The sequence below is a fragment of the Glossina fuscipes genome, unplaced genomic scaffold (genome assembly GCF_014805625.2).
Source record: "Glossina fuscipes isolate IAEA_lab_2018 unplaced genomic scaffold, Yale_Gfus_2 61, whole genome shotgun sequence".
In the NCBI taxonomy this organism is placed as follows: Eukaryota; Metazoa; Arthropoda; class Insecta; order Diptera; family Glossinidae; genus Glossina; species Glossina fuscipes.
In genome coordinates this window covers 1,433,488-1,447,083 of record NW_023998433.1, presented here as the reverse complement: position 1 = coordinate 1,447,083, position 13,596 = coordinate 1,433,488, and the positions used below count along the sequence as shown (strand labels likewise).

Below are 13,596 nucleotides of genomic sequence, written 5' to 3'. Positions count from 1 at the left end.
TATATGCCAAAATTGTCTAATTGTTAAAGTTTTATAATGAAATTTGTGACTATAATAATTTGACAAAAAATTAAGTGGATTAAATTGGGTCTATTAGTTGGATCCTAATCAACATAAGATTTGTCATGAAAAGCAACCTCTTCAGAAAAGGTTTAATTTTTAATATTTAATGATGAAATTTGGTTCTTAATAATAATTTAGTTCGAACTTTTAGATCCTAACTTATCTAGGGATTATTATAAAAAGCAAACACTTATATGAAGAGAAAATTTAATTTCTAATTTTTTTTGTAACGCAAATAGAAATATAACAAAGTACTTAGGAAGTAAATTAATTATAATTAATTAGTCATTTAGGAGCTAAATTAAGCCAACATTAGAACAGGCCATACGTAGTTTTTCGTGCATTGCTACCAAAACGAGTGCACTGGGCGAAACAGTGTAGAGTATCTCGTGGTTGGTCTTGTTCGACTATAATGTTCTTATGTGTTGCTTTTTTAAAAATGGAAGATTATCACCCAAATCTGCGGCTAGCATTATTTACTTTTCCTCTCTATGGAGTAAGTTCATACAAAGTAAAAAGTACGCTTGATCGAAGAAACAGAATTTTATATTGCGAAAAAATTATTTGAAAACTTTAGAAATCAGTGCAGCCAGGCATAGCTTTTATGTGAACATACGCTTGAGCGTGGGGTATAATCGTCTTTAAAGGTTTTCGTTAAAAATATAGCAAATTTTTCATTTATCTTATCATTTGATTCATATTTCAAGAAAATTCAAAAGAATAAAGACTGTATAACGTTAATATTACTAATTGATTCTTCCTTGCCGTGATATGCTGACCATCTTAGTGTTTTCAGTTCGCACCCTGACCGGTATTCGGCCCGGTAATATGTACAATTCTAACAACGTAGCGTCTCCTCAACTGGATTTTATATTCGCAAAACATATTGTTTAGTTTATTTCAAAAAATCCAAACATCCTACTAACACATCACTCTGCATATACTATTCCAATATACCATCTGTTGAGCTCAATCCATTCGTTTTTCCAAATCCAAAGGTTAATAATTTCAACATTCTAAAATTTTACAACTACATTTTGTTCCTTATGAATCTGTAATCAAAACTTCCAAACTGTAATCAAATTCATGCCTTTAGAAAAATCTGCAATTACACCGTCGTTACTTAACCCTAATTAACGCCAAATGGATACATTTTTCTCACATCTTCATCGACGGCTCCAAGTCTGGTTTCGTCGGCAGTGAGTTATGGTTCCTAGATGTTAACATTGATATTTTTCAAGTCACAAATTTTGCAATTTTGGAAAGCATTCACCTTACGGTCATACAAACACGTAAAATATTGTTGATTGTCTCAGATAATAAGTCGATTCTTTAGGCTCCGCCGTCATTCCCCACAGGTGAAACTCATGCATATGCGTTAAGATTAGATCTTTGTTATACACGATTTGGCAACTCTGCGCGCGCGTTGTACTCGCACTGTTCTATTTTGTGCGAAGAAATTTTGCAATTTCTTTTTCTTATCTTATTGCTATATAGCATTGTACGTGTTTAAAGAATAATTAATTATAAAGTATAAAAATGGTTTAATTAATTTAATTATATTGATTGTTTTAGTTTTTGAGATCAACACTTGTGCTCTTCGTAATAAGCCTCTTTCCTGTTTTTTTTTTCGCGTGTTTACAGTTTTTTCTCTTGGTTTCCTCCTTATTTACTGCGTCTTCAGCAGCGCGAAGTTTACGTTTAATTTGAAACACAATTTTTGTGTGCCACAATTTATTATTTGGACATATAAGCCACAAATCTATTGGCTTAGTCCATCTCTGTTCAACATACCAATTTTTGTGTGCGAGACAAACCGTTTGTGTTTTTTTTTTTACAATCCCTCTCCTTTCAATCTGTTGCATTTTTTTTTTTTTTGACATAGAGTGTTTTTTATATCATGCCGAACAAAAACGGGCCCGGAATCTGAACGATTTGTTATATGTTGGCCCCTGAATGTCGGAAGCGGGATATTGACTTTTGTAAGTTGTTCGCGGAGACAAAGGTTAGGATCTCTGAACTATGCAATAATCTCGTTATTTTTGTGGGAAGTTTTAAAAAAACCAAGTCAATGTTTAATGAGTGTTGTTATCTCGCAGTCTCTCCCAATCTGTACAAGACCGACCGAGTGTGGCATGTGGTACTTCATCTTCGCCTAAATCTGATTCGTCAACTCATGTGAGTGCTCTATTCTTGCTACAAAAGAACATTATCGTTTCCGATATTACCGCTAATAAAATGTTCGTGTGAAGACTGGCGCGTGACACATCTGTGGGTAACATAAAAAGTTATCATCCGTCAATTTGAAGCGTGTCTTTTAATTTCCATATTTGCTGTAATACTGTCCTATTCAATTGAATTTCCTACTCCTCCCGACGTTGAATTTGTTGCCATTCTGACGAAAATTGTCAATAAACAGTTATACGTAACTTGCTCCTATATCCCCCAAGGTGGATATCTCTGTTTATAAGAAACATGCTGCCCACATTTGTGATGCGTCTGAAAAGTCTAAGTCTACTGATATAGTCATAGCGTCGGCGAATTTTAATTTGCGACCAGTCACTTGGTGTTATAGAGATAATCATAAGTCGCTGTTCACCTTTCAGTTTGCTCGAAGATTGTTATCATCCAGCAATTTGTATTTGCTTTTATTACAATTACCCTAACGTCCCACATCCAACTTTCTCCAATAAATATTATGATTTTAACAAAACTAATATTTTACTGCTTAAATCTCGTTTTTCACACATTATGCTTGATTTCTCTGCTGAAAATATTGAAACCTTACGATCTTCGTTCTATAATGTATTACACCTAACTATTTCTGCATCAGTTCCGATCAACCAACATCACCCTCGAAGCAGGTGCCCGCCGGGGTTTAACCAGACAATTAAATATTACAAAATAGCAAAAACAAACTTTTCAAACAATTTACGAAAAACGGTTCTGCTTACGACTATTTTGCTTATTCCGCTGCAAGGGATAGATTTGGTTACTTCAACCACCACTGTTATTGCAGATATCTTTAGTTGGTAAAATCCTCACTGCTTGTGAAGCTTAAATATTTTTTTAAGTTTCTCAACTACAAAAGAAAAATCTCTATATATCTCTCGCATGTTTCTTTCAATGGCTCTGAGTCCTTCGATGATGCTGAAATCTCGAATCTCTTTAGTGAATACTTCCGACGAAATGGTTTAACTGCTAATTTCGATTTAATTGCTAAGTATCCGTACCTGACAACTAACTCGGTTTTGATTTCTAACTTGGTCATTTGAAAAATCGACGGTTTAAATGGTTTGAGGTCTCTAGAATATAGTTGTGTGCCTGAAGCTGATGGCATTCCATCATGTATACTCATATCATGCTTTGATGAGCTACGTGGTGTTATTTCGATGATTTTTAATCAGTCCTTAAAACCAGGTGTTTTCCCTTTGTGTTGGAAGAGTAGTTTCGTTATTGTAATTTAAAAATGTGGAAATAAACATCACGTTGTGAACTATAGAGGCAGTGTCAACTTGAGTGTCTTCCCTAAAATGTTTGAGAGCATTTACTTTCTGCTATCAAATCCATCCATTCCAGCATTTGTTACGAATCTCTTAGAGTTTACTATCCATGTTTCAAGGCTTTTTCCAATGGCTTTCGCACGGATGTTGTACGTACTGATTTTAGCAAATGGTTTAACTAGCCATAACTTGATCTTCAAATTCCTTGCCTCTTAGTGAAATGGATAACCTCGTATCTGCATAACAGATTATTCAGGGTTCTGTTTAACTTCATCAAGGCAACCATATGGGACCCCTTTTATTTAATTTATACATTATTCTTGGCGGTCTTGGTCTCCTTTTAAATTAAGTTAATTAATGGTACTATCGAATCGTTCACATTACTTGGTGAGATAAGCTTTAATGTCCTTAATAGCATCTATGGGCATTAAGGTGACTCAATGTAAATATAATTATGCGCTGTTTAACTCCTTTAGGGCAGTTTACAGAAATCTAGATGATGTGTGTCACTTAATCTCAATATCGGATTCTTTAAAGTCTATCGAAACAACTTTGCTCAATACGCGCGAATTGCCTATGTCGTGTTTAAACTAACTTGCAATCTTAATATCTCATCATGATTCGAAAATTAACTGGTGTCATTTACTGTTATCGGTTGCAAAGCTTTTGCATGTTTGGGATGGCTTAATTGTTCATTTGCAACTTGGTTCTGTACTGGTTATCGGCGTGCCTCTGTGCTAGTTGTCTACATGTTTTTTTCTTCTGTTCGTTGTTATGTATTTTCATATGAATTATTATTTTAATTTCTTTTTTTTTTTCCTTTACTTCTCCTTATATACTTTATACTGATTTTTAATAATAATTAGTATAAGATTTACTACTAAGAGTTAATTGAATTCGACTGTTAATTTCTCTTAGTTGAGTTTCGTATGTCAGTAAGTAAAATAAATAAATAAATACACTCCGGGTACCTAGTCACGCTAACAAAAGAGTACCCTCCAAAATAGTGAATGTTGATAATCGACCTTTCATTTTTTCCGACATAAGACAGACGACAAGAAATTCGCAATTGCCAGCAGCGATGGAACGCCGGTCGTCATTTATGTATGGTTCACTCATTTCAATCATGGTCGTGATATCGTATGTCTCATCAATAGATTGATGTTCAAACACAACAGGTACAAAGATTCTTTATAAAAAAAAAGCTGGCTCCTCGTGCATATGTGGCGCATTACAATATCATAGTAATCTTCTTCTTCGCCGAACTATACTCCGCAGATTATCCTCATGTGGTCTTTAAAATCTCACCAACGTAGAATTTCTCATTCTCTTAATTTGATGACTTGTACAGCAACCCTTTCTTCCTTCAACGCGCACAACCTGAATATGTAAAGAATAACGGTCAAACCCCGACTGTACTCTTTACAAAGCTAACCATTTTTACACGTTAATGACTTTGTACCTATCACCTACTATTATTTACTTTCCAATAAACGATGCGAACATGTGCCTAATAGCACGTTTGCTTATTGAAAAACTAAAAGCTTAAGAATTTCACAAGTAAAAAAATTTACATTCGAGGAGAGCCGAATGTCGCATCACCGCTACTATTAAACACTTTAGCGCCCCATGCTTTTATTTATGGTTATAAAAAAGTGAATAGAATGAAATATACTCTTAGCTCGTTAAAAGACATTGTTAAGAAAAATTAATTCACTATAACACGGCATTCACCATAATTTATTTAGAATTAACAGGCTTAGCTCGTCGCCTTCTAGTCTCCAAGTCCTTTTATTTGATACCCACATCGATTGTATTAAGGAAAAATTAATCTACCACGTCGTGTTGTCTACTATATTTATTTTAGAGTTAATATATTTTTAGGCAAATAATATATCCCCATTTGAGAATGTGTAAAATAAATGTAAACATTCTGCTTGCTTACATTACGATTAATAGACACACCAGTTCAAAGAAATTAGAAAAAGAAAATTTGATCACTGTGGTCATGGTCGATATTTTCCATTTTTGCCAGTACCGTTAAGTGTCAAAAAGTTCAACCTTCTATCTTCCTTAATTTGTGAGTAATAAGCAAAAGCCTTCCTTCCTTCCTTCCTTATTTTAGTTAGTTTCCTTTTTACGAAATGAAGTTGGGGTCTCTTTGCGATCATACTTTATTGCGGACGTGTGCTCAGACCAATTTGGTTCATTTTCAATACTAATCTGCGTGCAGAAACTTCCAATGTTTCTATCAAATTTGCAGCCGATATTTTCATTTTTACGACAATGGGACAAAGTCGATAACACATACAATACAGACACCCAGACGCACAAACTTCGTTTCAGAACTTCTCACCGTGTATATCTCTATCCTTAGGTAGTGGACAAAAAGAAGAAAGAGAAAAAGAAAGCCAAATTGAAAAATTAACGATACGAGTAATAAATTATAGTCGGGCAAGACCGACCACTAGATACCCTAAGCCACTTCGCACAGTGCAGATATTCACTTGTTTTGGTAACAATGCACGAAAAATTACATATCATTTTCATGCAAACGTATACTTTTCATGTAAGCCCACGTACGAGAAGATGCCTAAAACATCACGTGACTTGATCTAAAGTTAGTAAACTTAATATTCTTCCTAAAAATTTGATTATATATCACTTTCTATCACGAGCAAACTTAGAAAATAAATGTGCTCTCCATACAAACGGTTGCTTTTTATGTCTATCCCTAAATATCTTAGGATTTAAACATTCGACCTAAATTACTATTAAGGACCAAATTTCATCATTAAATTATAATAATTAAACCTTTTTCTGAAGAGCTTGCTATTCATCAGAAATCTTATGTTGAGTAGGATTCAAGAAATAGACCCGATTTAGTCCACTTAATTTATAAGTCAAATTACAATAATCATAAACTTTCATCATAAAACTTTAACAGTTAGGCAATTTTGGCATATAAAGGGTTACATTTCCTAAAAATCCTTATATGCGATGGTATCCAAAAAATATACGTACATGATCCAAATTCGGTAAGTTTTTTTGTCTGTAAGGTGATTTGTCTGTCAAGTGGCAACATCTACGTCATCATCTAACGTCAACAAATAAACGAAAGAATCTAATTGTGGCCAACGATCTGAACTAATTTTCAACTTTATTGACGCTAAAACAAAAAACTTCGTGTTCATACTTAGCCTCTTTCTTACAACGCGGCGAGTCATCTGTTGTTTATTCGTTGAACATTTACGAAGAAGAAGAAGACTTCGTCATATTTATAAAAACTTGAGTTTATTTACTTTGTCATACTCAAAACAACGTTAAATTTTGCATGAATCGAACGAAGTGCTCAATAGTGAAAATATAATATAAATGGAAAGTTAGTTAATTGCTTATGTTGATTTTCATTTAGGAGCATGTTATCAAATATTTTGACTTTTGCGGAATACAATGTACACATTATTGTATGGAATAGGGGACTGGAACAATGAAGCGTCATATTCGTTTTCTGGCTAGAAACTACCAAATCGTGAACACAACGGACAGCCGTGCTATGACGTTGCTTTACAGGGAAATGTATGCAGATCCATATGGTTTTAGAACCAAAAATAAGGAAGTCAACGTAAACGTAAATAACAACTATATAAAAAAGAACAATAGTTAATTAAGAAAGTTAACATAAATTAAACAAGCTTGTTTACTGATTAGTGGTGAAGAATATTAATTAGATAAAGACTTTGAACAAATGAAAGGATATTGGGTAAAACCAGCTTTTAAAGCACGTGATGTTGACGGAGTTTTTGCGACATTGAGTATTTGCACGACAATAGAAAATTTCAAGAAATTTTAAGGATGAACCCAGGCGGTTTGATTCATTATATGAATTTCTCGACGGGATAAAAATTTATTACGGTCGCCCATTTCAACTAATTGTAGGCTCTTTCTTACATCCGCGTAAATATTTCTTTGTGAAGAATGCATTTAAATTCATTCGCACGAATTGTAATTGTTAGATATTTAGCGCATAGCAATAATGTGCAAAATCTCTCGTTTTTATTTAAGATAAACGTTTTGCAAAATCAGTTGCGAAACATGCGAGACAATTTAGCAGCTGGTTGCATAGCTCTATCAACGAACGTGAATCAGCTGATAGCAAACATTGCTTTTGATTGTCTCCCTAATTAAATCAATCTCCTAATGGGTTGGGCGTCGGTTCGTAAGAAATTCATTACGGTCGGTTATTTAATTTTCGAACCTATTTATCGTACATTTTTTCGAAAGATCCATACATAAAACAAAAATGTTAAGGGCTAATAAAAATAGGCGCAATTCCTATTTTCGGGTTGGGAGTACAACTTTGCCCACTTTTTACAAAACTTTGTGGGCATTCACAGATCACATGGTTTTGCATGTAAACATATAATTACAACAAAAAAAGAAAAAAACGCAATAAGAAATGATAACCATTTCTTTTAAATCTGAAAGCTACCTATCCAATTTATGTTTATCTTACAATAGTGTACATTTTTTAGATTATGTGATTTGCAATATTGGTTTATCCTATTTTTTTTTGTACAAATGAAAAGCAAGCAATAAAAACCATTTATTTTAAAGTTGAAATATATTCATTAAAGTGCTCTATTAGGAAATAATGAATTATAGTTCATCAATGAATACACAATGAATACATATATCTAGGCAATTATCGTTATAACCAATAAATAAACAAGCTGTCTACTTTTATATTAACATTGTTATTATTATTTTTTATAAATTCATTGTTTACATTTAGGTTGATTTCTTTATTTTAAGTTCTAAAACCATATGTTTTTTTTTACGGTTTCTGTAAAACAGTATGGTAGCGCGGCTGCCAGTACTTACCAGTTGGGAGTTTTTAAGCCGAAAACGAAATTGAGACATCATTGTGTTAGTCCCTTTATATTCATTCGAAAATAATGTGTTTTGTACTTTTGTTTTTTATATTTGGAAAAACGAGACTCATATATTTCTTATATTTCTATTGCTTTATATACCGGGTACCTCGATGTGGCTTAGATGCCTTTTCAACCAAATGTTGATTTATATAGTGTTGATATACTTTTATTCTAATACATTTAATAATTTTCATTGAAAAATACGGCAACGATAATTGTAAAATAATAACCAGGTTTTAGTAAAAATGGCAGCGCAGTTATCATTTTATTCTGGCTGTCATAAAAGCGACTGGTGTAGAAAATACGAGGAAAGAAAATTGCTTGTAGTCACATATTACAGAAAAGGGAGATAGTTAAGAAAATTGCATGCTTAAAGTGTACAAATTCTCGAAAAAGTGATTGTTATTTTAGAGAAGAATAGGTATTAAAAGTTAAACAAATGCAGTTCTGGGCAATTTAAGCGATAGGCACGTTTTTGTTAAAATGTAGTAGTGTATACATATATGTATATATATATATATATGTATATATATGTATGTAAATATATATATACGTATATATATTTATTTAAATATATATACATACATATGTGTAAGTATATATAAATCATAATACCAGCAAGACAGGGGCTGTTTTCTTTGCATATTTGTCAAATTGTCATTTTATGGTAGAAACGTCAATTTTTTCAATTTGTGTATAGGTTGTTTGCCTACTTTTGGCGACGTAAAAAAATAATACAAAACATTTATTAAAACTGTAAATACTTTTTTATGCATCTATTTAACAATTTTATGCAAAAGAAAATAATTTCTGAAGTTGTAAAACTTTCTGTCTTGTTTAGAGGAAATCTCAAGTGTTTTTGATAGAAAACGTCGAATTATAGATTATAAAATTTTCATAGATTTTTTTTTCATTTCGAGCTAAAAGCATTAGAAAATTTTTTCACCCTTTCATATCATCAAACACGACTATTATCACAAATCGGAATTTGAAAACACGAAAATAATAAAATTTTACTAGGAAAAATGCCCATAAATCTGAAAGTGAAAACTTTGGACGCTCAGACACATGAATTCAGCATCAACGATGAGGTAAATACATTGTAATAAGATTTTGTATGTAAATTATGAATTTTCTGGTGGGTGTTAATCTGTTGATCTAAACTTATATATTCAAAGTAATTCACATAAGGGTTTCTTTTCGCACTTTTGCTCTCGCAAAATTTTTTTTTTTGTAGATTACGGTGCGCGAATTTAAGGATAAAATTGCCCAAAAGACAAATATTTCAGCTGAACAACAGCGAATTATTTACTGTGGGCGCGTATTGGCCGATGAAAAGCAACTTAAAGAATATGGTGAGTCATTTATTTGATAAGTTTTATCGGTTTGAAAAAATGCAAAAATCTTTGGTAGACGTGGATGGTAAAGTCGTCCATGTGGCTGAAAGGCCACCACCTTCGCAACGTGCCACTAGTTCAGTTTCATCTGCGCCTCTGGGCAATATGGCTAATACAGTAAACGATCGACGCGTTCGTGCTAGAGCTGCTGCTGCTGCTGCCGGTATGCGTAATTCCCCTATATTTCGTGCTTTAGACGGTATGGTTGTAGGCACCGTGGCTATTCCTATGAATTCTAACGTAAGTGGTCGCTAAGATAATTATTTATAGAGAATGAAAAGGGCGATATGTAAATTTTTGTAGAATAATAATCGCCAAGCACCAGTAAATCCGTTTACGGCTTCCTCTTCCTTTTGCATGAACCGTATTACTGTAGCACGACACATGCTACAATGTATTGATAATATCGCTGCTTATTTGGAAGATCCGTCAAGGGTAATAATACAAATTTGTTGAGGATATATTTCGTCTTTTCACCTACTGTCACAATTTTCTATTCTACTTAGGGCTTAAATAATACTTCACTGGATATTTTAGCTAGTGGTCGTTGGACTATGGAGTCCACAGTCGTTGAAGTTGGTATATCAGGTGAGGTACCACAAAATCAAAATATTGTTGAAATGGTTCAGGGAGCGGTATCAGCTGCTCTGCGTCGCAATGGTAATACAAATGTGGCCGTATTGCAAATGCCCGCGTCGAACATCAGCGATAACTTGTCCACTACGGCTCGTGTTCTAATACAGAATATAACGGAAGATGAAGACGGCGTTACAGTAAACAATGATAGCGAAGCAGCTACTATTAATAATAGTGCTGGAGATGACACGGGCAGTGATAGTGGAGTTAGCACTAATAGCGGCCGAGAGACAGGAGCACAAGTACAGAATCAAAATAATGCAAATAATACTGACACAAATATATCAAACGGGTCTGGTAGACGCCGCACGGGTACTCAAGTATTGGCTGAAGTTATAGAACAAATGCGAAATGTTCAAAATCGTTTAAATCCGTTTGTAGAGCAATTTTATAATTTGTTGCAAAACGAACCAGTTTTCGGGGAAAATGTAGGTTAAATATTTGCCGGAACTACGTCTTGTGCTCATAGAATTATTTTAAATTCTCTTGATTTAGGATACGGAAGCTCGTGAAAACGCTCAACGTTTATTTGATCGTGTATCAGAAGCATTCCATTACATGTCGCATGCTCAGCACGCCATTTCCGACTTAATGTTGGATGTTTCGCAACCAACACCACGTTATTTAGCTTGTCGTCCCATATTAGTTGATCAAAGTGGTTATGTCAGCTCTAACAATGTGTTTACTCAGGCGTTTATACCGCCTTCTTTGCGTCAACACATGATACCGCAACAGCAGACTGGACGTAACAATTGGAATAGTAACTCCAGCAATGCTTCAACCAGCGTTGCTGCTACCGCTGGAGGCTCTTCAGCCTCTACTACTTCAACAACTAGTGATACTAATAGTTCTACAGTTGAAGATCCTATCGATGAACCTATTTCTTGGCCACCTTCTATCAATGCGACCAGTGCGGGTAGCGCAAATTCTAGCAATGGTAAGTTTTTATTATCGATTTGAAGTTTGTGAGATTGTCGTTTACGCAGTTAATAGTTTGTGCTGCGTTGACGACGAAAATATTGTAAAATAATGCGAAAAGAATATATTTCTTATCATTAATTTTGAACGCGTAACAATAAATCAATGTATTGTTCATTAGTACCCCTAAGACTAGCTCTTGGTTCTAATTACCTTTATACGGATATTCTTATAATTATGACTGATTTTGACTTGTAGTGATATGTTTGAAAGTTTGTTGTTTCAAATAATGTAACTTAAAAAATCTGTCAGATAATCATCAATCACAAATGGCACGTTTTCTTCAAGCTGTTGTTAATTCGGCTCCCGCTGATACAGAATTTCATGTCCATATTGATGCTCCAACCATTACAACGGTTGATGTATCGCTCGGTCAAACTCAGCAAGCAACTGTAGTCACAGGCAACACGACACAGAGCTCTAATAATTCTGCCACCAATGCTACCGGCAGAAATAGTAGTGGTAATCAGGCTCGTGTCACTACAATAACGTTACCCACTACATCAACCCAGACACGGTCAACAGCACGTCCGCAGATCGCCAATATACCAGTTACTTTTAATATGCCCAGCGCTTGGAATGGCAGTCGCACACCTAACAATAACAGTATATCAACGTTTGATCGCTTTTTACCATGTAACAGTCATCACGTTCGTGACCCAGAGAGTGCCGGCAGTAATAGCGGCAACGCTAGGGGAAACACTGCAACACCCAACACAGCAAGTTTAGGAACGGCAACAACAAATGGTGCAGCCACTACTACTGGCAGCGGAAATATTGGTAAATTTACATTTTTTAAAAATTATATTTAATCATTTTCTATTCGTAATATCCGATTTCCCTCCCACTCTTCAAAATACTTAATGATATTTTATGCGAACTTACATTCAATTGTTAAGATTTGAGTCTATCAAATTTGTAAAAATGGTCAAGATGAAAGTATTAAGTAAAGTATGACAAAAATATTGATCTTGAAATTTTTATATTTGCATAATCACTTTCATTAGGCGAGACCAGATCTATTAGTGTTTGCGGGTAGTTTTAAAAATTCGATTCGAAAAATCTTTTCGCTGAGACAATTTTGGTTAAAATTAATGGCGTTTAAAGTTAAAATCTTTTGTTTTAAAGCAGATTTTTTTTATTCTTTAAAAGGTGCTAAAAATTCCTAGTGATATCTCTTCAAACTTTTTCTCCGAACGCGCGTTGCATTCTTTTGTTTCTTTCTAAGTAATTAGCTTTTGTTCAATATTTATTGCATATTTTAACGGATTTGTTGCAACGTTTATATTTTACACTCCTGCTAGGCTCAACAATGGTAAACGCACTACGAACAAATAACACCAATAGATCTGCAACAGCCACGCGTCTTAATTTTTTGCATCTGCGTAATTTGATCTCTAATATGGCTCGTTCATCAGTCACGGCAACAATGGGAGGGGCAGCAAACGTAGCCACATCCGCCTCCGACGTTGGTGGGAATGATGCGACTGCTATTAATTCCCCTCCCGTTCCAGATATTGACACGTCTACAATACGTAGTTTGCATACACAATTGATGAACTTCTTTAACGACCGCATATTTGAAGGGAATCCAATTAATGAGGAGACTACACCACTAGCAATTAACAGGGCAGTACAGTGGTTTGGTACTACACTCCTTTATTTGATACAATTTGAAAGACCTGAATACGATTCGCGGAGGTCTCTCTTCAACATATTAAAAAGTACTCTGCCTCTGGTCATTGATTTACTTAAGAATCAGAATCAGGAAAAAGATTTACCGGAATTTAAGAAAAAGTTACGTGAAATATGTGAACAATTTCGCAAACGTTTATACAGTGTACTGTATGTATGCATTGGGCGTGATAACGCTGAAATGTATTGGGTGCAATTGATGCGTTTACTGTTAATGCAATTGGAGAAAAGTAAGTGGATGAGAGAGGAAGGCACACTAGAATTACTTTAATTATTTTCGAAATTACAGATTTAGCTGGTGAGGCATTACGCTTTCTATGCGTATATCTTAATCCCATTGCTCCCGCAACAGATGAAAGCGATGCTCAACAATTTTTGGTACATCGC

The 13,596-nt window shown here is 34.4% G+C and overlaps 1 protein-coding gene across 1 annotated transcript in view; it reads left to right on the top strand.

The window, feature by feature from the left end:
* The first annotated feature begins 9,528 nt into the window (after positions 1-9,528).
* LOC119637791 (large proline-rich protein BAG6) overlaps positions 9,529-13,596 on the top strand; it is a 5,407-nt gene continuing 1,339 nt past the window's right edge. The window contains 9 exon segments of the mRNA XM_038034089.1: positions 9,529-9,594; positions 9,741-9,858; positions 9,917-10,140; positions 10,204-10,335; positions 10,407-10,964; positions 11,032-11,473; positions 11,767-12,294; positions 12,819-13,439; positions 13,499-13,596. The exon segment at positions 13,499-13,596 is cut by the window's right edge and continues 26 nt beyond it. Of these exon segments, the coding sequence (XP_037890017.1) occupies positions 9,529-9,594; positions 9,741-9,858; positions 9,917-10,140; positions 10,204-10,335; positions 10,407-10,964; positions 11,032-11,473; positions 11,767-12,294; positions 12,819-13,439; positions 13,499-13,596 (2,787 nt within the window).